The sequence below is a fragment of the Anser cygnoides genome, chromosome 14 (assembly GCF_040182565.1).
Source record: "Anser cygnoides isolate HZ-2024a breed goose chromosome 14, Taihu_goose_T2T_genome, whole genome shotgun sequence".
Lineage (NCBI taxonomy): Eukaryota > Metazoa > Chordata > Aves > Anseriformes > Anatidae > Anser > Anser cygnoides.
Window position 1 is genome coordinate 10,784,532 of NC_089886.1, and position 25,721 is coordinate 10,810,252.

General features: G+C 51.4%; 1 protein-coding gene across 9 annotated transcripts in view; it reads right to left on the minus strand.

Moving 5' to 3' along the window:
• SH3PXD2B (SH3 and PX domains 2B) overlaps nucleotides 1–25,721 on the minus strand; it is a 77,952-nt gene that overhangs the window by 13,396 nt on the left and 38,835 nt on the right. For 7 of the 9 annotated variants that reach the window (XM_067005564.1, XM_067005565.1, XM_067005563.1 and 4 more), the window contains 5 exons: nucleotides 20,460–20,536; nucleotides 17,453–17,544; nucleotides 7,310–7,335; nucleotides 6,850–6,885; nucleotides 1,069–1,203 (listed from right to left, as the gene is read on the minus strand). In XM_067005564.1, the coding sequence (XP_066861665.1) occupies nucleotides 1,069–1,203; nucleotides 6,850–6,885; nucleotides 7,310–7,335; nucleotides 17,453–17,544; nucleotides 20,460–20,536 (366 nt within the window). The remainder of the gene's footprint in view (nucleotides 1–1,068; nucleotides 1,204–6,849; nucleotides 6,886–7,309; nucleotides 7,336–17,452; nucleotides 17,545–20,459; nucleotides 20,537–25,721) is intronic. The other 2 variants (XM_067005566.1, XM_067005561.1) reach the window with 1 other exon arrangement.

The following is a 25,721-nucleotide window of genomic DNA, read 5'->3' on the forward strand; positions in this document are numbered from 1 at the left end:
CCTTCTTTACATTTGTGAAAACAGCAAATTTTAAAAGCTATGAGCAAATGCAGGATTAAAACATGAGCTCTCCCAGCGGAAACCTGGCCAGCTCCACAGAGGCCGCCAGCAATCCCGGGCCACCCTGGGTGTCCAATCAACATAAACGCGTGCTCCTCAGTTATGAAAAGCACAAGCTATTTGTGTCTTTAGGGGGGAGAAAAATAAAAACCAGCATTATTTTCAGAGCCTCATCAGCAAGTCATTTAGAAAGACAACGATTGTCAGGAAGGGAATCAACAGCTACCTGCCTGGAAGTGAAAACCAGGGCTGACATTTCATAAATAAATGATTTGCCATACCTTTTGAATTGGCTGTGCTAATAGGTTTCACTTGCTTTAAGATTGCTTTTATTTTCCTCATTCTCAAGCATAGCTGCTGGTTCAACTCATCCTCTTGGGACTGGGTTTCCAGAATTTAAAAATCTATTTTCTTGATTTATCTATAAACCCCCCTAAGCAACTTCTATTACCTTTGGGGAATAAAATCCCCTTTTCAACCAACTCCAGAAGGCGGACCTATGACATAACACATTCCCCTTGCAGAGGTTAAGAGCAAGTTTAAGCTTTAGCAAGCGAATGTCTGCGCCGCCTGCCCCTGCCCCAGGGCCGAGCGCTGCATGGTGTTCTCCTTTGGAGGAGGCAGGAATTGCGAGTGCACAAAGGGGGCTTTACATGGTGCTGCTGCCCAGCGTCCCCCTCATCAGCCACTGTATTTTTCAGCACAAAGAAGCACAAAATGAGAATGTAAAAGATGGACGGCGCCTGGTGCACAGCACAATCAGACCCTTCCTTTAGAGAAAGTCCTTAAGCCTTGTCCATGCTCATACAGAAATCCTGCAGGCTGATGCCGCTTCCTCCACATCTCACTTAAGCTGCCCATCCAAGGACATCCCCGCGAGGTGCCTGGAGGCTGTTTTGCTTAAATTCCTACTAAGAAGACACTGACGAATACAGGATTGCTATTCCTGTCGCTCCTCTGAGACGCGGAGTAGATCCGAAACCCTCTGCCAAGCCAAACTCTCTGTACCTGATTCGTTCTTCTCAATGATATCCACCACCTGGCCCACGCACAAGCTGATCTCGGAGCTCTCCTGCTTCTGGTAGTCCGCCACCACGACATACTGCTCCAGCACCAGGGGATCGACCGACGCAGAGTCAGCTCCTGCACAGGGGGACAAGAACCCAGCCGTGTGCCGGGGTCAGCACCCGGCTCCCGAGCGCCTGCTGGCCTGCGAGCAGCTCCAGGACACCCTGGGGACCCCAGCGTGAGAGAGGTGAGCCAGAGGCTTGGGCAGAGTGAGGACAGAGACCAAACCAGCAGCCAGGTGAGATGGGGACAGCCAGGTGAGACCTCGCGCTTGCTCCCACCTCCTGCTCTCACCCGGAGCCGTCCAAGCACCGCCACCACCGCCGCGGGCGCACAGCATCCTGCTCCCTGCTGTCCGACACCAGTGCGCAGAGCAGCTCAGACCCCAGCTCAGCACACACCGCCTGCAGGGAGTTTTGCTGGTCCTAGAAAGCCTGGCCACCCAGACGGAGGGGCGTTTGTAGGACACAGCAGCATCCCCCAGCCATCACTACCTTTCTTGTGACTCGCCGGTTGTTTCCTGTCCCAGCTACTTGCTCCGCTAACCCTGCTCAGCTCCTGCAGCAGATCCTAATGCAATGCCAGAAAAGCAACCCACTGAGACGAAACACCCCAGGAGGGGCAAAGGGGCAGGGTGCTCAGAAAGCAAAGCATTCCCTGAGGCAGGAAGGGGCCTGCCAGCTGACGGAGGGCTGGATGCGCCCATGGGAGCCTGGTGCAGCAGCGCTGGCTGTGCCGAGCCCGGCCAGGCTGAAGGTGGCACTGCAGGCTAAGGCGAGGGGACAGCCAGCAGTGCCCCACCAGCCCTGCCAGGGGACCAGCAGGCACCAGCCAGGCACAGCAGGGCGACGCTGATTTATTTTTTCCAAGCACGTTTTCATTTAGGAGAGTGGTCTGGATATGGATCCCTTTGCTTGGCGCCTCTTACCAGGGCACTACTGGGATAGAGTTTTCAAGTCAAATCCATTCTGCTTTAGAAACACGGCCCCAAGTTTGTCTCTATGCATGGAGCAAAACTCCCCTGTTCCCAAAAGTGCAGGGGTGTGCTGTCACACTGTGTGCAGGGAGATCACGAAGCGACCCAGGGCTTTGCAGACCTGGGGGTGCTCAGCACCGAACCCAGACTCCTCAGCCCCTCTGGGAGGGCACTCACGTGGGCTCAGCCTCACGCTGAACCAGCCACAAGGCACTTGGGTACCCAGAGCACAGGCACCACTTGCCCAGCTGCCTGCAAAAGCCTCCGAGGAGCAAAAAGGTGTCAGAAACGCCTGCACTCTTCTCCCCTCCGCCCCAAGGCTCGGCTCTAGCCTCCAGCCCAACGCTTTGCCTTGCAGCTTCCCAACCTGCCAGCTGAGGATAGACTCATATTACCCAATTCTCCCAGGTGCAGTAGGAATTAATTAATATTTGCCCAGTGCTTTGGAATTAGAACAGTATTAATTATTATAGCAGGAGTGATTGTGGGTGTTAAGGCGTACTTCCAGGGGCTGTGCATGTACTCTGAGCAGGGGGCCTCATGTTTTGGATCAAAGGCAGAAATCACATCTGCTCCAGCCCTCTGGCTGCTAAAGCATGGCAGATACAGGGACGATTACCTCCCAGTCTCAGAAGGGTGTGAGAAAGAGATGATACAGAGAGCGGTGGTCCCTCGGGATATAAAGGCAAAGCACAGCGAAGAAATTGCATCTGTGCATCAGGAGGAAATTTCCACAGACTGCTATGCTGCAAGAGGACCCAGTGGCTCCCCTGCCACGTGAAAGATCTCGGCCTGATAAAAGAGCTTTCCTATGAGGGAACCTAGTGCAGGGCACAATCCTGCAGTGACCAGAGCAGGAGGGTTGAGCAGAGATGGATGAGATCCAACAGGTCTTCAGCGGTGCCGGAACGCTCCGCTCCCCCACTGAGAAGTTCTCCTAAGCCCGAGGTCACCACCTCTCAAACTGGTTCTGAGAAAGAAAGACCACAACCACAATTTAACTGAAATGCTTTTTCAGGACAGTCTCATTTAAAGGAGGAAGAGGCTAATTGTCCATGTCATCCTGCCATAAACAGCTCTCTGCAGAGCTGCAGGTGAGCTGGCCAAGTGCAGAGGATCTGTTACCACTAATGAAAGCTTCCTCCAAGCCATAACCCAGAGGTGGGGCACCAGACAAAACTAAAAATAGCCCTTTAAAGTGAATGGAGGATGCTAGGAAATTGGGGACTATCTGTTCTACTAGCTCAATTAATGGTTTGTGCTTAAAGTGATCAGAGGATTTACCCAGCCCCTGAGAGCAGAATAACAGCTACAGGAAGAGAGCTGTGCTCTCCGTTCTGCCTCCCTAGCTGTAATTACACACAATGCCGTGAGGCTATTTGTAGTTTCACCAGGCAATTCTGGAGCCTCCAATGTACCTATTAAACCGGCAACAGAAGTGGTAAACTAAGCTTGGAGGAAGAGGTAGGAGTTAATTTCAGGAGTGCGTTCACCTGGCATAATCATCCCCAGCCACAAAAATACATGGTCAAGTTACAATAAAACATCCTATTTATGGGCAGACTTGGTCTCTTAAGAATAGCAATGGCATAAACTTAATCATCTAAAATAGTACCTAAAGCTCTGTAGCTGGGGAGGGGAGGAAGGATTAGCACAGTACAGAGCCCACAGGAGAGGAGTTGTGTAGAACAACAGTAGCTAGGAGCACAAAGCTTGTATCGCCTGAATATTTTTGAGACTGACACAAAGGTGGCCTAGAGAAGGGATGTGCATTGAGCCAAGAGACCACTGGGGTCCTTGGACTTGCAGAACAGACGCTGGCTATAGATGCCGGAGAGCCGCAGAGGAGATGCACTCACCCAAAGCAGTGAGGTGTACAAAAACAGGTAGGAAATCTCAGATACAGGGTTGCTCCAAGATTTCATGTTTCCAATTTCTGCCTTTGCAGTATCAGTGCCAAAAGTGAGGACTCTCTTAATTGTATGGACACTGGTGCCTTCAGAGAGAAGCAAAGAGCTCAGGACTGAAATAAAAGTGGGGGCACAGGTATTTGGGTATTTGTTTTTAAACGCCTGTCCTTGCTATACACTCAGGCCCTTGCCTATTGCACTTTCCAAAAATGTCACGCTTTGGATAAACTTTCTTTGTTCTCTGGTCTGTGCTGATCAGACCCAGTGCTCTCAGGCCAGCCCCTCTTCTCCCAGACCTGACCAGCCTGTGAAGATCAGCACTGCAATCCCTCTCATCCCTCCAGGGGTTCTTCCTGAACTAGGAAATAATCACATGTGAATAGCATTCACCAGTGGAGTTTCAGAATGGCCCTCCTATCGCTTCTGTAGGAGGAGAGCTGTGCTTTCGTTGTCCCTTATTAGAGCAAACACTGCGGTTTGGGGTCTCTGTGCCACTGCGGGAACATTGCACAGCACAGCAAAAGGAATGTAGCCATGCAAGAAACCATCTAAAATAAAACTAGCAGGGGGATATGGGAGCTCTTCTGCCAGCCTCCTAGGGCAGTTCCACCCAAATAAAAACTGCTGAGAGAGTTTCAGGCTCCTCTGCGCTACATTAGCGCCACAACAAACCCATGAATCTCCATCTGCTTTCTGTAGAACTCAGAAAGGAGGAGCAAATAGAAATGTTTGAAACAGTACTGGGGACTGATTATGATGATTACTTTTAGACGTACCTAAATCAGTGGCCAAGTTGGGCTTCAGAGTCCCAGAGCATGGGCAACAATGAATAATGGCAAACATTGCTCACACAGGGCAAGTCCCTGCCTCCGGGCCTCCTCACAACACCAACCATTTGTCCCTTGAGCCTCTTGGTCACCGAGGAAGGCTGCAGGTACCACTGCAACCCACTTTGCATCCCAGTGCTCGGTTGCAGCCCGTTAGAAAACAGGGCTCGCTGCTGCCAGGCGCTCAGGAGCGTTTGTTCTTTCCAGTGCTACCCTAAAGAGCAGCTCACCCCCGCTCTGGGGGTGCTGGAGAAATAAGCGACTGGGAGACAATTCCAGTTGTTTTTGTTTGTCAGCAGCTGTTGGATGCCCCCTCCTCAGGGAGATCTCATATTAAAAGAGCCTTTTTTGTGCCATGCTGTTCTGCGCTCAAAGCAGCCCCGGCTTGAGCTACTGATGAAGAATCAGGGGCTTCCTCAAGGTAGACAGGGCTCCACGTGACAGCAGCAGAGCCAAATTTGGTTTCTTTTTGCCAGAAAATGCAAGACGGTGAGAGGAGTCTCTAAGCATGTCTGGCACAAAGCATCAGCCCTTTGTAGTGTTACACGAACACCTCTCCCTGATGGCTACTGCACATATGCCATGGCCAAACAAGGGGAGTTCAGTGCCATGGTCTAAACATCCCATCCTGTCCTGCCAGAACAGGGCTCTGGCTGGGAAGTTACCCCAAATTTCCCTCTTCTCTCCCTCACAACGGTGGCAAGCAAGCAGCATCCCAAAGAGCATTTTCTCTTTGACCTCACAACATCACTGTGTCACACATAAACCTGCCATGCCTTCAGGGCTGGGGGCAAGAGGCAAGGTGGAGCTGCCCATAAACCTGCTTTGCTAATGGGTCTATGTGAAGCGGGAAGGCAGAACGAAGCTGTGTGCACAAACAGGAGAAAAAAATCTGCTTCTCCAACAGCCAGCATCCTTGAATTAAATTCTGCCCTCAAAGAAAATTTCTGCTGCATAACTCAGATCTTTCTCTCCTCCTCAACCCTAGAAAGGTCGTCTTTTTTTCTCTTGCTTAATGTAAGCGGACTGGGTTCAAAGTGATCTAAACACACACTGATCTCACAGGGAAACATAATACCCTTCCTTACTCACCAGATCTTCCTACCGAGCCATCAGACGAGAGACATTTTGAGACAAGGGATTCTGTGTCTTTATTTTACCTCTGCTTTATCAGAAGAGAGGAGAAGGAAAAAAAAAACATAGCCTGTTTTCATCCCCACCCACAGCCAGATGCTTCTCTCTGCCTCCACATGGGTTTGTACTGAAAGCAATAACTCAGCTTGAAGCAAAACCTTCAGCACATCTCCTCTGACAAAGCCAGTGGAAGACCCACCACTTCGGCATGAGAAAGCCAGTAAAAAAAATACAGTCTGTGATTACAAATGGCTAATGAGAGCTGTAAAACTACCTCCCTAAGGTCCAGCTTTGACAGACATACCTTGCGGCTGTCAGAGTTTGAGGAGAGCATGTTTTCCAAAGGTTTTAACCATACTGGTAAACCCCTGCTAGTTTACCAGGAGACCACTCAGTTATGACCTGCCCATGAGAACGGAATAAAACCAAGAGCCACTGTTCAAGCAGACAATACGTGAGTTTTTCATACACATCCTACCGCTAGTCCAAGTTAAGAGACTGGGACATCAGCCGTTCTTGAAGGAGGGATGCCCTTCAGCTCCAACAGAAAAGAAAGCGGAATTAGGTCTTTGAGTCTCTCCTATACCTTTCCTCTTTCCTTAGAGAGGAACCCACACATCTACAGGTAAATTTGCTCACACAGCTTATGGCAGTGTCAACTCCCAGGCCAGAAACCTTGGGCCCGCAGCCAAGCGCCTGTCCCGCTCCCACCGCACCTCCTGGCTGCTGCTGCCCCGTGTCCACCAGGCACCACAGAAAGCTACGGGGGACGTGACAGCTTTTTGCAAGGGGCTTGCCCACCCAGAAAGAGCAGGTGTCCCCCGGCGAAAGGCGAAGCGAGAGCAAGGCCCAGGTAGCGCGCGGCTGTTACTACCTCTCTGCAGGAAAGAGGCCGTTCTCTGGATAAACCCTGATGGAGGAACAAAAACGATGGGAGACAAGGCGTGAGGAGAGGAGGGACACGACCACGGGGGTGGCAGCAGTGGTGGGAACGACTCGATGCACGAGCGAACGGGGCGGTTGGTGCAGCATGCGGAGCTGTATGCATCCATCAGCCCCGTTCCTCCGTGGGACGCCTGCGGGCCCAGGGGCAGCGAGGAGCCCCAGCCCCTGCTGTCCTCAGCCCTGTCCCTTCCTTGGGGGTGCAGAGGGACGTGGGGCTGGGACTTGGAGGGGACATGCTGTGTCAGGAACCCCGTGCCCCACAGGGGAGCACAGGAGGGGTTGGCAGTGGTGCTCGTCAAGGGGCCAGGCCCCCGCACCCCGTGACAGGAGACCAAGGCTGCGGGTGAAAGGAGGAGGTGGTGAAATGGGAGGAGAGGAGGAGTGCTTACCAGACCGCTTCTTTCCAATGGGCTCCCTGAAAAAGAGAAGGAAGAGTGTCAGCAGAAGGATGGGGATGGCTGGGTTGTTGGCCACAGGAAAAAACCATGCAGGAAAACACAGCAGAGCTGGCCTTGGCGGTGCAGCTGACCTCCCTCACACCAGCTAATGTCCCCGTGGCCAATGTGGGGCACAACCAGCTGTGCAAACAGGCTGTCTCCCCACCTCTTTTTGAGTAATTTAATGCTTTTGTCTTTCCCAAGATGAGGGTTGCTGGCCTGGACTCCTCAGCGGCTTGCTCTGACAGCCACAACTCCCATCGTGTCACTTGGAAAAGGAGGAGGGCTGGGACAATCTGGCAGCAGAGTCAGGTGCAGGGGAAACCCAAACCCCCAAAACTGCTCTCAGCACAGACCACAGCTCCCACAGAAGTGGACACCACTTTGAAGACAATGAGGGAAATACTGAAGTTGCTCCATGTCCTGCACCCCTCTTGGGGACAAGGATGGGGAGCGGCTGGGGAAGGGGCAAGGATTTATGCCCCAAAAGAAAACAACTCGCTAAAATGGTGTACAGAGGATGAACACAAGCAGGAGCTACTGGCAGTTATGAGGAGGCAATGAGGTAGCTCCAGCACAAGTCCTCTCATTATGGACAGCACTGGCCACACGGATGACAAGATGGGTTAGAAACCAGAGGTCCTGAGTCCCTTCTCTTATTTGAATGCTGCATGGTTGCTGAATAGCCTTAAACCCAGGGCATGATTAAAAAACAAACAAACCCAAGAACACATGGGCTGAGACAAGCCTCAAAAAAATCACAGATAATAAACCAAAGTACCAAACCAGGGTGAAATCCAAACAAATACACCAGCACCATCCCCAGCTCCAACCGCAGTGGTCTGTCTTGCTACAAAAGAGCTCTCAACACTTTCACACAAATCGCCACTGTGGCCCTGAAATGTTGCTGTAGTATGGGGTGATGATAACCTATAATTCCTCTAGCTGTGAGCTGCTTGACCACTGCTTGGAAAGGCAGCTGGACCAGCCCAGGTAGAGCCTAGGAGCCCCTTCCTCTGCTTACGAGATCCACTGGCAAAACAACCTTTCCCTGTCCCTTTCAGGCCGAGCAGAGAAATCCCTCCATGCTCAGCAAGAAAGCCAGCCAAAGCTGGGCTACGCTTTGTTCTCTTTCAAGCTTATCTGCATTTTCAGACCATAATTACTGCAGATGTTTTATTCCCCCGGAGCGATGGGGTGATGCAGGGACTCGGCGGCCTTCAGAGCCTGCCTGCAGATCCGGGCCGTGCATCCCCTGTGTGCTCGGCCCAGGCAGCACCGCTCCTACTGCTCCGGGGGGACCCACACAAAACCATTCCCTGACCTGCAGGATGGGGCAAGAAGGGAGCCAGGGACACAGGAAAGCACCAAACTGATACAGCAAATATCTGCTTTTTAACCCCTCCTGTGCAAGGCCCTGAGAAACACATTCAGGCCTCCCTGGCTGAGGGGATGTATAATGGGCATTCACAGCCCTGATCCCAAATGAAGAGGAAGGCACAGGAGCTATCGGGCAGCCTGGCATTGCCCACTGCTGATGCCCAGAAGTCCCAGTGAGGAAGCTCAGCCCCCCAGCCCCGTATCCCAAATCCTGTGTCCTAGCCTAGTCCCACTAGTAACCCCCACAGCCTCTTCTTTGGCCTTAGGTGGGCACTGAGGAGTTAACCTCTTCTGCTAGCTAGGGAATGCTTTATCCTCCCTGTCCCCCGTCCCCCCCCCCCCCCCCGCTCCCCCTCTCCCTTTGCATCTGAAACTTCTGGAACTTGCCCACTGAGCCATCAATAAAATTAAATTAAATGCAGCAAAGACGGAGCAGAAACAAATGCAATGTCGTGCCTATCTGTTTAGTTCAGAGAGCACAGAACCGTGTGAAGACCTGAGCACCATGTCCCTGATGCAGACACCAAGGAGGAATCTTTGGGACAGTGCATCTCTAATACATTTCTAAGCAGAGACCAAAGCGCAGAGCTAAATCCGAGCCCCACCACGGGCTGCTGCAGGGCAGGGAGGAGAAGGGAGGCCTGGCAGACACACAGGAGATGGCAGGTGGGCACTGCATCACCCTGATGGAGAGAGCTGCTGCATTTCCCCTGCCATCTGCTAAACTTCTTACTGTAACTCATCCCCCTGCTTCCTTTCGCCGCCTGCTCTGTCTGGGTGAGGGGGCAAGGAAGGAGCTGCAATTTCACTTTGCTGCTGGGTTGTTTCTGGCACGGATGCAGAGAGCCGCAGGTCTGAAGACCAGCAGCCCCGGCCCACCACCTCAGAGGGGACAGGAGCTCAGACAAGACAGGAAGCAGCAACAGACTCCCGGCAGCATCTCCTCCTCCTCCGCCGGTCCCCACGGACCAGAGAAAGGCACGCAGCAGAGCCTGCATGCACGGCCTCCTGGAAACCAGTGGCTCAGGCAGAGGAGGAGGAAAGGCCACTGCCTGCCACTGGGAAACTCATTTAACTCTCACCCTCACAGCAGTCGTGCTGTGCAGATGAACCAGGCAGTCACAGCACGGCTACAAGGCACCAGCACATAGCGATGACAACGTGCCTCTACAGAGCTCCCCAAGAGGTAAAACCCAGCAATGGCTCTCCAGCCACTTCCCAGGACTTTCCCAGTCCCATGTCAGGAACACTGAAGGCAAAGGTTCCCACGTAACAGGAATCTCACTTAAAACTCTTTAAACCAAACAGAAGCAGGCTGTTCTTCAATGAAATGTATTAAGCTGTTAACCTCCTTACTGCAGGATGTTGTGGATGCTGAGAGTTTTCGCAGGCTTACAGGGTCACAATTCAGACAAGAAATGCTAATTATAAAACCAGGAAAGCCCTGAAGGCTAGGACAGTGTCTAGAGAGGAGCTTCTACAAGCTTGCTTGACTTTAAGCAAGCACTTGGGTTTGGTGGCTGCTGAGCTAGGCACGTGGCTGTGCTGCAGAGGTAGCTCTGCAGTGGCTGTGCAGTGGGGCTTGGGGGAGGAAGATCCCATGGGAGGGTCCTGGGAGGAAGGCTCCGGCATGGCACAGCACTCACAGACCTCAGCACCACCCACTGCCCCAGCCAGGGCACAGAGAGGGAGAGGGACAGCAGAGCACAAACACAAGTATGGCAACTCCAGCTGCTGCAATGCCATCCACGCGGGACCCACAATCGGGATGAGATGGGTCTGAAGTCACCATTCCAAGAAAACATTCCCCACAGAAAAGTCTAGCTCTTGTAAAGAAAAAAAAAAAAAAAAGAAAAAAAAAAGGAAAATAAAATATCCTTCCATAATACAGCGATGTCATCAGAATAGCTCTCAGGAGGAAGTTCTGCTTGGAAGCACTCAGCAAGCATGGAGATGTTAGAAGCCTTAGCAAGGTTTATGCGAGCAAGACAGAGACAGAACTGGGGTACAACGGGGCTCCTGTTTAAGAGAACTGATGTTTAGCAAATGCTCCACAAAGGACTGAAAGGGCCCCTGTCACCCGAACCGCAGTGCCTGTGCCAGTCCTGTATTTAACCACTGGAGAGCTATCTGAGCCAAACCTTTGGGCTCAGAAGGGTGCCCTGTGCCCTGTTAGCACAGAAAACCAAGTGCTCTCTCCATGCAAGGAGCTTACACTGGAGCAAATCGTGTTTCAACCCTGTTAATATTTCTTTCTATTATCATCTAGGAAAGACAGTTCTCAGCCGTGAGGGAGAGAGACCACTATTTTGGAGCTGAGATCTAGGTTGAGCTCCTGGTGAATCTGCACGTAGGCACCAGCAGAACTGCAAAACAAACAATTCATTATACAAGCTGTAATTTGTCTGGATAGCAGGACACGGCTCAAAAGCCACAAGCCAACAAGCCTCCTTACCCAAGTCAACATCCATCAACTCAGGGAGCTCTAGCTTACTGGCAAAAGTGACTGGAATGGCTTCCTACATGGGGCAGCCACTCCATCCTGCAGCAGGGACCTGAGCTTCCCCATTTTCTATAAAATCCCCATCACCTGGCCCAGGATTTGAAGCCCCTATCGCCCCCCAAACACCACACAAGGGTTACAAAGAAAACTTTTGCTCCTGGCACAGCTCAGCTACAAGGAAAGGTAAGCGCATGAAAAGCTACGGGGAAGCAGGAAGAAAAGAGACTTGCTTCAGGGAGACACTGGTTGTGAGTCTGCTCACGTATATGGAAATAAGGGAGAGGACCAGATTTGCTCCCTGTTACACTGGTGGAAACACACTTCAGTCTAGCATCGTCTCCTGGTGCTTTGGACCTAACACAAATCTTTCACCCGCCAAGGCTGCTGGCACAGCGGCCCTACGCAGGACCTCTCAATCACACGTATGGAGACAAGCTGGCACAAGCTGATCACAGCCATCTCGAGTCTCATTTTGGCCCAGCAATCCCTTTGCTGATTTATTGGAGCTGGCGACAGCCTGGTGTCCCCGTCAGTCTGGGTGCAGGAAGCGATCCATTGCTGTGAGAGCCATCGCCACTCCACTCGACTGCCCAGCACCAGAACCTCGGTGTTAATAGAAGCACGAAGGGCTGCTGAGGTTCGCTGCAGGCATAACACGCTCTCCTCCTCTGGTCATGCCCCAGCTCATCACCGTGCACCTCCCCTGGTCCTCCGCCCCAGCAATGAAAACCATCCCCAGCAGCAGAGCTGGACTGCCCTTGAAACACTCCCAAATCCTCTCTCCGTAGCCAAGGGCTGTCTGGGAGAAACAGCAGGAATGCAAGCTGGGGCTGTGAGCTCAGATGGGGCCTGCACGTCCATTAGGGAAAGAAGAAAATGATTTCTAAGAGTTGCCCTGGACTTTGGCTGCTGTCAGTGGCCCTGCTACAACTGGAATTTGCCCCGAGTGTTTGCCCCGAGGAACTGCAAAGCTGTAGCCACACAAGGCAGCCAAACCGATGGGGACATTTTGCTGAAGCCCCAGGGGAACAGAGAGCTCCAGGTGGGCTCCAGGCCCCGTGAAGGGATCCTGTCCCTGAGTGCCAAGCAGACTCCCAGGCAGGCACAACTGAAGCACAGGTCAGTGCCTTGGGTGAAAATCCTCAGGGAGGCTTGCCTGGAGCTCAGTGACAGAGCCAGAAGACACCACCAGAATCAAAATGCAGTTTGTTTTTGCTTTCTCTCTCTGTTTACAACATCTTTGGTGTGTACAGATGTACACTGTGGCAGTAGAAGCTGCTGCCACTGAGCAGGGACCCAGGAGGGCTGGGAAGCTTGGGCAGGGACCCACTACTGCGGGGTAGCAAATCAAGGCAGAAGGGACAGCAGCTGCCTGTCCGGGCTGCCTTCCTGCCAGGAGAGAGGACACGACCCAGCCCAAGAGGCAACCTTCCAGAGCTGAGCACAAGCCTGTGGCCCCACTGCTCTCAGGACGCTCAGCAGCTGCTGGCTCAGACACAGACAGAAAAAGCCACCAGGTCTCGCTTCGAGCAAACAGCTTTGCAGATCGGCTCAACTGGGAAGCAGCAGCCAAAACGACGTGCACAACGCGTTTCCTGGAGGCTGTTTGCTCAGCAGGAGGAGGTTTCTCGTTCATCTGCAGCCCAGGCAAGTCAGACGTGGTGTTCCTGCGGCTCCCACCACCATGCAGCCCGGCTAGCAGGCGCAGGGCTCTGCTCCCAGTGCACGCATTGGGGTGGTAGGGGCTGGGAAAGCCAAGCAGCCTCAGCAAGCACGGGGGAGCAGAAGCTGAAGCTCCCCAGCAAAACTCCCAGCTGGGGTCTCCAAAGGCAGGACGGGCACAGGGGCAGCCCCACGGTGAGACACAGACTCTACCTCCACTGCCATCTGCTCGTGCAGAGGTCATGATCCCCTACTAGAAGGCCTTTAAAGAGTGGGGTGCTGATACTGGTCCCCATACCAACCCTGCACTAAGTCTCGGCGTGCTGTGGGGGCTGCCAAGGGGCACGTGTCGGACACACAGCCCTGTCCTCCCTTTCCAGGAGACTCACTGCACTTGGGCACACCTAGAACCTAAGGGAAAAACTGTCTGAAAGAAGGACAAGAGGAATTTACATATTTTAGAGACAACACTGATATCTCCTGAAGCCAGTAGCTTTCAAACTGTGAACGCAGAGTGCATGAGGACATCTTTCAAGCACAGTAACAGACAATAAATTTGCTCTACAGGTGCCTGTGCCCCCACTGGAGGGAAAATAAAAAGGAATCAGCTTTGTACGCTGAAAGGTTCAAAACAACTTCTAGTGTCTTTCACAAGACAGGATGCCCAGCTACAAAAAAGAAAGCAGCCTTTAATGAAAGATGCCTCTCATGATGAGGTTACCTCCTGTGCAGCTCCTCAGCCCTTGGGCAGCAGATGATGGCTTCTTCCCCAGTGCTCCTCACCTGCACAGCACCGACAATTACGAAGGGACGCCTCAGGACCTTGCTTCACTACAGAGTTAACCTGGGCTCCCGCACGTGGCAGAGCAGAAATTCAGCTGGCGAAGAGCGCGAGCAGCTAAATGCCTTGACTCAGCAGTGGCTTTGTGCCCAGCAGCTCAGACTTCCCCAGCCTTATTCCAGCAGCTCTGTGCTGTGGTTAAATGACTGCTTTAAACTGAAAAAGGGTGGTTGAGGGGTGAGGGGGTACACATGGCAACTTCCCACCTCAGCAGCCAGGCATCCTGCTGCTGGTCAGACCTGCTGAGATACGTGGTGAGCAGGAATTTGATGATTCCTCTCCTTTGAAACTACAGTTTTCAAAAGGCTTTCATCCAACACCAGGAGAAAAACCCCCACAGCCCCACCGACAGCTAAGTTTCTGGATGATTTCTCCTTCCATAACTATTTCTGTTCTCCCACCTCCATTCCATCCCTGCAGACCCACTTCTTCCCAAATTTAATCAATCCATCCAGATTACAAGCCCACTCCTACCCACCACTGGGCAGCTCTCTGAGGGGGAAGGGATTGAATTATCCTGTCCACAGACTGCTGGACAGGGATCCACGTCACAAAAGCCACCAGGCATCTCTGCCAGTGGAAACACCACAGCCTCAATCCGCTCCCTTGTTTGAAGTGGTCCCTGTGGGCAAGAGGACGCTGGAAAGTTGGCATGTGTGCGTGGAGGGGATGGAGCAAGGGATTCACCTCCCTCTTCCACCCCTCAGCTGCTGGAGACTCCTTGTCTCAGCTCTGCTTTGGGCTCTGATCCACTGCCCAACTGGAAGCAATGGGGGAAAAAGGATGCATTTGTCTCTTTCCCTCTCCATTCAGTCCCCTTCTCCTCATTCTTTCTTTGAACATGTCAGCGGCAGGGCTGGGGGGTTGTAGAGTGAGTGAGAGACTAAGATTTGTTTCTGTTGGTGCTCCCAACAGCATCGAACAGACACCAAAGGGAACTTTGCACTGCAGGAAAGCACAAGCAAAGCCTGGATCAGTCCAGGAAGAGCTCCAGCACTGGGGAAAACAGACACGGGAGGCGCCCAGGGATAGATGCATGGGCTGTCCTGCCTCCTCTTTCCATTCCCAAACGCTGCCAGATCCAAGGACTACATTCACCCTTTGCAGTCAAACAGAGCTCTACAGTCAGCAGTCAGCTGCAGCTCTTGAAAGTGGCTGCACATCCCAGCGCACTGAGAGATGGGTGGATCCTCTCTGCGTAACCCAGGAAAAGGAAAGCAGAGGGCACATCCCGAGCATCCAAGGGCACGTCTCTATCACCAACAGCCCCTGCTCCGTGCTGCGACCCAGGACAAGCCCTGGGGCATCAGCCAGGGAAGACAAATGACAGGGGACAGGCAGCAGGAAGGCTCCTGGCCACGGTGCCATGAGAGCGGCTGCTTGGCTTGGCACAGAGCATGCTGACCAGTCCTTTTTTCCTCCCTCATTCCCACCTTCCAACCACCCCGCATAAAAAAATGTTTGCTTATTATTTTTTTTTTTTAAATACTCCGTTCATGGCCTGGCTCCCTTTCAAGTTCCCGGAGAAAAGTATTTATCTGCCTTATGAATGATGACATCCGGCCAAACCCCAGACACGCCATCACGTCTGATCCAGCCCAGCCGTCTATCACAGCTCTCATATCGTTAGTGGTAGGCTGGCCGCGTGCCAACGCTCAGGGCTCGGGAAAGGGCTCCCACCAATCTCTCCAGAGGAGAGAGTCAAGGACTTTTATTAATTAGCATTTTGAATTGTAGCTAATAAATACCCCTCCGGCATTCAGGCGGGGATATGAAACACAACAGAGACGTCCTTGAGATGCTGTAGCATTTTGCTGCTGGAGGCGAATGGACAGGAGTCACCCGCTAAGTCCTTCTGCGTGCTGCAAACTCTCCTCTCAGGAGAGCAGCAGGCAGGGGGAGGCAGCGCAGCCCACCACCAGATTCAGTGGTGCCTCACCCACTCATCTGCCAGCACTCCAAAGGTCAACACATAGTAGTTTTGCACCAAGTGCAATTTTGCACCCAAGAGCTGTCCTGCAGGACACCGCAGGATGTATCCAAGGTTGGATCTTGTGACATAAGCACATGCTTTGGATTATATTTCGGGCTGGTGCCCCCCCACACTTTACCTCTGGTTAGTTCTGTGGGACACAAAGCAGGGAGATGATGAGCAGGACATAGCACTGATTGCTGCTTGGCCAGGTAGCCAGAAGCAGCAAACATAGCTGAGTGCAGACAGCTGCACCACTTTGAGCTGATGCTCAGCACCTGAAGGTCTCCACTCCTGAGTGTGCTCCTTGTCCTGGCCACAGCCCCACCACACCTGATTTCAGGCCAGCATCTGGCTCAGCCTGTGAGACAAAAGGAAAGGCTGGAAGAGTGGGTGCAAGACTGAAGCTGCCCTTCAGTCTCCTATGCGTGCTGGTGCCCCAGCTAGAGCCAGCTCGAGTAGGTGACTCCCTTTGCAGAGCAGCTCATCGTCTTCTCATGCAGGGCTCAGACACACACACAGACAGCTCCCCATGCCCTGAAACAGCCTCAGGGGCTGTTAACCCCCATGATAAACCCTCACTCAGTGTCTTTGCAAGCTCGTCTTGTTCTTCTGCCTCTTGCTTGCCCCTGAAACTGCCACCTTTGCTGAGGGACGACCATCAGGTTGGCAGATTAAGTGGTGAGCAATAGCGGGGCAGGATGGATGAGAGCAGCAGCTGACAGCACGCAATTAGTTAATGGGCTGCGGGGCCCTCAGACCAATCTCATCAAGTGACTGTGAGCTGCAGAAGGAATGACGACAGGCCAAGTACTAGAAACAGAAGCCAAAGGAGGAAAGCAGGGATGGGGGAAGGGGGAATTAAAGCGAACAAACGAATAAAATGTAAAACCCATGGAGAAGACAGAATCCACACAAGCATAACACCTAGCTGGAGACCTGCAAGACTCCGTGCTCCTGCTCAGAGGAGAAAAACAAAATCCCTTATCTACCTCCGCACCCTTCCAATAGAGAATGATGTCAAATCAATTTATTGCCTTTCCTTGCACAATTAATCAAGCCTCCTCCGTTGCTCAACCTTTGGTAGAGCTGCACATAGTGTCACATGCAGCATAAAGAGCGAGCCGCATAGCAGGAGATGGAGGCGGCTGCTCAGATTTATGCTGCTTGTGATTAGTAAGAGATGGGTGGCTCCTGGCCAAAGTAGCTCACAGTCACAAGACTTATAACCACACAGAGTTGCGTAAGGCACGCGGGATTCCTTGCAAACATTCCTTGTTTTGCATGGAAAAAGTCAGGAGTGGTTAAGGATGGGGCTCACAGACATTATTAAGGGAAAGAGCCTTCGAACGAGGCAGAGGATGTGCAGTCCCAGCCTGGCTGCTGCCGTATGAAATGAGGCTTTTCAGCCTGACCATGTTTCTGAAACCAGCATTTCACTGAACAGAAAGTGGCACTGTGTCTGGCAGGCCTGGGGGGAAATGAGCACTTGATGGTGTCCCAGAGAAGTACGTCCACTTCCCTGGTGGAAAAGGCCACACCAGGACTTGACCGAGGGGGTGGAGGTATCCACCTGAAGCTGTGCAGCCCCCATTCCCTCTCCAAGAAACCATCCAAATCCCAGATCTGTGACTCCTGGGGTAACCATCAAAGCCTGTCAAATACTTGGATGCTGGCAAGTCGGAGGCAGTGTGTTTCATCACCATGCCAGTGGCAGCAGCCACCCACCCAACTTACTCTTTGGGGGGAGTCAGGTCGTCGGGTCGGGTCTCAAAGAACTGCAGAACCTCCTCACACTGCGAGATGTAGGGAGGCAGCTGGATCAGGGCCTGCAGGTGAAACAGAGACATGGGTGATATGAAGCACTGCCATCAAGACTGAGCAAGGAGCATCAGAGCACAGGAGGCGAGGTCATGGCATTGCAGAGCACCGTGTTGGTCCCCGCTTGCTTGAAGGAATAGGGCCGTGGGTGATGGCAACTGCAAAAAGTAAAACTGACGTGCAACTGAAGATCTGAAGTCAGGGAGCAATGCTGCAGCCCTGCTTCCCAACCTGGAGCAGATGTTTGACCAATTTTCTATATAATTCCCCCCCCCTCCATTTGCTGTCACAGCAGTCTCATAAAAGGAGTGCGGGCAATCTGAATCTCCACTCCTTTCTGTATCAGAGACAAAGCCACATCTGCAAAGCCCCGGGGTTACCACAAGATCAGATGTGGCTCCATACTGACCTAATTGCTGGGCCCCAAAAGCCCTTCCAGCCATTCAGCACACAGTCATTCCCTGCCAGCACAGCAGACAGTCAGACCACTAATCACAGCGCTGCTGCAAACAAGATCATGTGAGAGACACAGGAGAGAGAAAAGCACTCACTCTGTGGATTTTGTGTGCAGGGAAGGGCTATCCAAAGACCAGGCTTTGCATGGATGCCATCCCCACACGGGTAGCACTCCCCAACACCAAGCATCCCATGATTTGCACAACTTCCCTTGTGCCAAAAAAAAAGTCACCCCTATTCTGCAGCCCGGAGAAGGGATACACATCCTCTGATCGCAGGGAACGGTCACGGAAAACATCTTGCGCTGGGAGCACAGAAGGCAAGACCCGCAGCTCATTTTTCAGGACGTCTTGCAGGAAGCCCAACCAGCGCTGACTCAGTGGGTGCAGCTGTGGCTGAGTCAAACAGGCCACCCCGAAGCCCAGCTGGCCGTGGACTACAGCGGTTGTGGCCACGAACACAAAAACAGGGACATGAATAGCGTGATGTCTGTCCCACCTCTGGCTCTGACGTCCAAAGGAGTGAACTGGCAAGGGCTGTCTGCACACGGCTTCAGACCGTGGTGTTAGAACCACATTAAGTCACTCTGGTCATTTACTGGACAAACCCACCTTATTGCGTCAAAATCCATTTTCCAGGGTGTGAGAATGGATTATTCTCTAGCAGGGATTTTTTTTTTTAGAGGTTCACCCAGTCCTGTTGGGCTTGAATGTTGCAGCATTGCAACTCCTCCATCCACACCCCACTAACAGCTTCTCAAAAGTCCCTATATACAATGAAGGCAGAGCCCGCTTCAGGGGAAACACCAACAAGCACAGAGCACAGAGAATAAACTGGAAAAAATGGTAAGAAACTTCTAACCTCTGTTGCTTTCTGAAAGCAGTGGATCCCTCCTTTATAGCTCCCCTCACCTGCTTCCAGACCAAATCTCACCTACCTTTCCAGGGCTCTCCCAGAGAACGAAGACACCTCCTTACTCCACCAGGGGATGGCAAGCAAGCAGGAACATTCCTATGCAGTTTTCTGCAGGAACCTGTTCACAACAGGCTTGCTTAACCCTCAATTCTCATTCAGCAGGCTGGGGGAGATTTTTTATTTCTGCTCTGTGCCACCACACTCTGAGCACACACAACGTCTACCTCTGATGATAACAGAGGGAGTGCAGGATGGGACCCCACGTCTCAGCCCTGCAGCGCTACGTGCCCTGGAGGAGATGTCTCTGCTCCCACTGACTCCTTGCTCATCCCACGTCTCTGCAGCTCTTCAGTCCCACACCCACCTTGGAGCTCAGCAGCAGCTTTTCAGCTAAGCAGCAGCATCGGGAAGGCCAGGCCCAGTGTGCGTGTTATTACTTGGAAATGCATTAACGGGGGGAGGAGACAGCAGCTCTCTAAGTGGGTCATATACCATCAGCCATTATGTTCCAGTTGTTAAGTCAAATGGATTCATTATATTTTATGCCATTAGTGGCATCATTCTGAAACAGACAGCTGCAGCATCTCATCATTTAGGGACGTTTTCTTCTCAAAAATTAAATTTATGGCTGTCTGTGTCTGTGTGGAGCTGGCACATTTTAGTGACTCGGAAGACAAGGGGCTGATCACTGCTGGCTGGAGCCAAGTTATTTGCACTGTCAGCTTCCCTGGTGCTGCTCCATTTGGAGCTCACAGGTCTAAGCACACCCTGCACCACATCTCCATCACTTGGCTGTCTTCTGCTGTCCTGGCCCTCCACGGTTTTCACCCACAGCCCCACTGCAGAGCTGTCAAGATGCGTTCACTAATTTATCTTTACCCTTGTATTTGTTCCTGCAGCCACAACAACCTTTCCCTAGGTCTGGCTGAGGCCCCACACCCACAGTCTCTCCTGCCATGCAAAGTCCTCGGCCACAGTCACTGCTACACCTCCTGCACCTAAGGAACATAACAAAAAACTCACTGTTTCCCCGTTTTCTCCACCAGATTTTGCAGTCTGTGTATATGTTTCCAACTGCATGTATAATGGATTCCAGAAGTACCAGTCCTGCCTCCAGACCATTTCATGGCTGCTGCAAATGTAATTCTTTGACATGATGAGACATGGTATATTTTGTGTAAATGGGGAATTTACATTTTTTTAATGGGGAAAAACAAAATACTAACAAAAAACTCAGCAACAACAACAACGTCTGCCCTGACATCATAACTTGCTTTACACTTTAGCACAGTCTTGTATTCTTGAAGAGTATGGATGAAATTGTTTCAGCATTCCTGGTGAAAGGTCCCAGTCAACTGTACCTTGCCTCTGCGATGACATGATCAAGGGGTGGGAGAATCAGTGGTAGGTTTTCATCACCAAAAAGGTTTGATGGTGAGGGACAGCTCACACTCCCCCTTCTGCCAGCACTGGGGCACCATTATATGCTACCAGAACAGAACTGAGACTGCTCAAGGTGGCTTCATCTTTGACACTAGCAACCTTCCCTTACCTTGCAGTATTCGTCGATGGGTATCAAGCGCTTGACTGCAACGTCACGGATGTGACTGCGGCGGAAGAGGATCTTCCCTGAAACAGGAGAGATGAAGAGAGAGGAGCAGGTCAATGCAATGCTCAGGGACGCTCTTTTGAATCACACTGTCGGGACCTCTTCCCTTTGCATCCTGTTCTCACCAAAAGCACCGTACCTAAAGCACATTTCCTCCTGTGCATTAAATATTAGAACAAAGCATGTTTTAAGTGGCAAGCATATTTAGGCAGAGAGAAGAGGAAACAACTACCAGCAAAGTGCATCCCCATCTCCCCTCACCAGTGTGGCAATGACGGAGGAGCAGCCCTATCAAAGCACGTGTCCCGTACCTTACTGCCTGTCTGCAACGTGGCATGGGTGTACAAGTCCACCAGAAATGCCAGCACTGGCCAGAGAAGCAGACGTCCCTGCTACAGGCAATGCAAACGTGACCTCTGCTGCAGGCTACAGGCTCTGAACCCAGCTCCAGCACGGGCAGCAGCCAGGCCAGGGGGGTTCTCCCTCCGCAGCTCCGGTGTCAAATCGGTCCTCGAAGCCACAGTGTCGGGACTGCAGCTTTGAGTCAGACCTATAGGATTTTCCTTCCTGTCTGGGGTTTATTTTTGTTCTCCATTAATGGGATCCTCTTGCCACTCCGCTTCCTCCCCTCTCGCTTGTGGTACAGACCTATTTCCTTTGAAGTCTAATGAGTCCTAAATGCTTCAAGCTGCTTTCACAGAGAACTGCTTCTCTGGCATTTAATGAGACAAAAGCCATTAGCAGACAGCAAAACAGATATATACAGAGACTCAGTGATCAAAAGGACCTGTATGTGGTAGGATTTCAAACTTCCAAAAGACTAGGAACACACATTGGCACTACTTTGCAATACAATAACCAGAAAAAAATGTGCTTTGGGAGGGGGTGATAAAGTTCCCTTGAGTTCCTTCCAACATTTCCTATACTGCAGGGAACTCTTGTCTCTTTTTGTCCCTACCTGGGTTTCTAATCCCACCACCAAACCTGCAGCAAGTAACTAACGTGTCTGTCCGTGCAATCCCTTCACTTATCAAGGAGGTCACCGCTGGGCAACCCAGAAGCCAAACACCAATACACACTCATTACAAGCAGAACCAGAAAACTGAAAGCACTCTGAAGAGTCACTACACTCTTGGCCGCACCGTGGCCACTTTCAGCCACTCCAGCAAGACTTCACAGGAGCCATGGCAGCGCTGGAGGTAGAGGCTGGACGCTACCACGTTACCCGTGAGCAGGCTGTGTTAAAACAGCCACATACTTGCCACAACTTTAAAACCCTCCACTGCTCCCAGACTGGTCCAGGATCTGGAGCATGACTGACTCGTGCAGCCTGCCAACATATTTTTTCAAGCAGAGATGAACTGAAATGACCAAATTTCAGCCTGCAAGGAGCGTGAATCAGAACTTTATGGAGGAGCCAAATCTCTCGTTAGGCTCAGTTAATGCAGAATGCCTTCAAAACTGGACTGTCAGAGGGAGCACACAGGAATCACACTCAGTACTAGAGCTATGCTTGCCCTCAAGTGAAATGCAGAGAGTCAGACAGGCTCATACCAGAAGGATTGCTTCTCCTTTATGTCCCACTGACAGTGAGAGACCGAGACAGTCATGGTGGGAAATGCTCTCCTCTGAAACGCATTCCTTCTTGCAGTCCGTCTCAGCCAAGTCTGGCAGCCTTTGTGATAGTGAAAAAAAAAAATGCCCCTCTATTCAATCTGCCTTTCAGAAGGGTGAATAGCCTGGGAACGCAGAATTTGTCTGGAAAGGCTGGGAGGGAAAGGGAGCGACAACCAGGTCCGAGCTCCCTACCTTGCCTATAGCAATTATTTTCCATCAGACAAACAAATGATTAACAGTTTTCTCATTAGCAGTCGTGGTGTATTTGCTGTGTAGATTTCTATTTGAATGATTTTTAAAAGATGAATGGGTCGGGATAGCTTTGTTGCCAATTGTAAGGAATAGCTGTTTAGTTTTTACATCTGCCAACATGAAATCCCTGATGGATGGGCACATTATAAATGTCTAAAGGAGCAAACTCTGGGTGTGGGAATATTTAAATGTTTAACAAACTGATGCTAGTGAATAATAATAAAAAGAATATAGTTACAGGGAATAAATGCTTCACAACAACTGAAGTGATCTTAAATTAGCCCAGGCACAGAGCACAAAACACAGCAGGAAATCCAGCTCATCTCTTGATTTGCTCTAGATCTAGTATTTTTCAACAATGAAGTTTATTTTCTAACAGAAAGCTGTTGTTCCATCAAAATGCCTAATTAACATAATTATAGACCCTCCAGTGCTGCCAAATACAGCTATCAACATCCTTGATTTGAAAGGCAGGAGAGAGCAGGAAACTGCTTCCTTCCCTCCTGGGCCAACAAGACGTTTTCTTGAGCTCCCTTTCCTTTGACCATACCTCCAAACTGGGAATAGCAGTGCTGCCCCTGGGGCTTTTCATGGGGCTGAAGACCATATAATGCAAGAGAAACATCTGACATTATTCATCTTATATCTGCACCCCTCCTTGCTGTAGCTCCTGCCCTCAGCTTCAGCATAAGGAGCAAGAACAGAAAAGCCCGAAGGCGGGCAGTTTAACACGTCTTGCTGACTAGAGTAGGTTTCCATCAGCTGGTAAGGTCACTGGCACTGCGGGCTCCACTTCACCACCTTCTCAATCATGGTGTAACTCAAGCACTTAGAAATGATTAGTTTTTCATATATTCCTACATATAATGTTTTGCACGCACAAACAGAGCAACGAGTCTCCCTGTTAGCACAAGAAAAGTCACTGCACAAGGAGGCGCGGTAAAATACACCGTCCTTTACACACACAGAGCTGTGAGCAGACTGAACTTTTATCTCCTGGGAATGTGTCAGGTAGGTTGATTTTGGAAAAAGAAGACAAGAGATAAGGCACTGCAACGGAGCGGCTGCCCTGACAAGTCTCCCTGTGCAGTGAGAGGCACCCAGCCTCTGGGACACACCGTCTGCTTCATCTGGATCTGAAAACCTGGTAATACCTACAGGAAAAGAGTGGTGCCTCTGAGGAGGACAGAAGGCACTCTGTGTACAATTTAGGAAGCATTCTTTCTCCAGATTAATATACAACACTTTATTTCGGTGAATACATTTATGAAGCACTACATTACCTTACTATAACTGTAATCTCACTAAAGCATCACACCTGCCTTGCTCGATATATATTTGTTTCACAGCAGAAGTTAAGCATCTTGTAAGCATATGTCTTTGAGCGCAGCCTGGCAGTATTATTATTCCCCATCGGCGTTTTGACTGGAGAAGTCTGAGCAGCACAACCCATCCTTTTTCAGTTTTATTTCCTTTAACTGTAAAGAGAGAGCTGAAATATTCACAACTCCTTCAAAATCAGAGCAAATGAAGTCTCTCTTTGCTGGTCTTCAGTGCAGCAGTGGGAGGATGCTCCCTGTCTACCCCTGATGTCACTTTTCGCACACTTATTGGCTGGTTGCAGCTGCAGGGGAGAATTAAGCAATGCAGACTCATTTATTATTGTAGGATTGTTCTGGAGCAGCAAGGATAAGTTTCATTTAGAAAAAAGTAAGGCACCATAAATATTTATATCAATAGGACATCAAAGTCAAATGCAGAGCTTTCGAGAAATCGCCAGGTGTTTTATACACAACACAGAAACAGCTGGGATGAGTGAGGCACTTCTGCTGCAATGTCCAGGAGAATCCAGGAGAAGTCCCCCAGCTGTCCATTGTCCCCAGGAAAGGGGCAGGACACAGGGGGCAGCCCTTGGCACAGGATTCACCAAAGGGGAGGAATCCCAAGGGCAATCAATGCCAGTTCTCACCCCGCTACTCCTCCCCAGCCCCTGGCACCTGTGCTGCTGCCAGCGCCAGCTGTGCTCCTCAGAGGCGGCTTCCAGCCCACTGGGGCTTCCACTTACCCAAAGTCAGGACAAATTCAAGAGCAACACAGCAGTAAAAGCCATGTCTCTGGCTCCCCTGCTGACTTGTGCATTTGTTTACTCATTTTTATCTCCTCATTGACCTTGGTTTGTTCTTACAACCAAGCCACCTGGATGGGTGATTCAATGCTAGGGGCGCCCAGCACCAAGGGCACTCAGAGAGGCACAAAGAAGGGGGGAAACTTAACAAAAAAAACCGCAATCCACCACAAAGCCAACATCTGGCCACATCTGAAGGACCTCGAGTCAGCAGCAAGTATCCTGTCTCCCCAGCTCAGGAGCAACCAGAGACCTTGCAAGCAGCCTGGATACACGCTGCGGGCACTCACCCTGCCCCTTCCCCTTGCCCTGCCTGACTCCTCTCCCTTCCCTTTTGACCTGCTGATATGATCTGACCAGCTCCGGGGCTCCCTTTGTGTCAGTGCTTCCATTTCCTCTCTTTCACTGCCCTGAGCTCTGCACTGACAGGAGGGAGCCGTAATTGTTCTTTGCCCTGCTGGCAGGGAAGCCTGGAAAGCCACAGCAGAGAGTTGGTACCGCTTTGAGACTCCATCAGCCAGTGCACACAGCTCACAGCCTGCTGGGATGTGATGCTCCCTGGTTACAAAGCTCTACGTCCCACCACCACAGAAGCACTCCTCTTTTCTTCCCCTTTTCCCTAGGGACATTTCTCTCCCTCCATCACTGCAGCCAGACAAGTACTTTTGCTTGTCTCACACCACCATCAAATTAACCAACTCCGCAGTAAGCACCTCCATTCCTTGTCCCATGCTGTGCCTCTACCTAGGGAGACTTCTCCTGGAAACACGGTTGTACCACTGGCATGGTTTTCTCCAAACCTCTCCTTCAAGCCTTTCTTTTCCACAATCCCTGCACTCATTTCTCCCACAAAATCCCACCGCAACAGAGCTACAACCAATGCAGTTCAGCCAGGAGACATGGGGACAGCCTGTTGCCTTTTACCCCCATCCAGCAGTGAACTTGCTGGGGCAGAGGCTGCCCTTCTGAGCTTAAGTTGTGCACCGCGGGGCTCAGGGGTTTGACAGCAGAAATAACGTTGCTGGGCTGCCCTGTACCCAGCTGGACGGGAGCAGGGGATGCTGCTACCCACCACCCCTGCTCGGGGCACGAGCTCTGACCCCAAGCAGAGGAGCTGCATGGTCCGGCCAGAGAAACTTCACTGAAGACACACTGTACCCATGAAAACCCCCCGGGGCCAGGAAGTTTCTGCTCTCCCAGGCCTGGAAGAA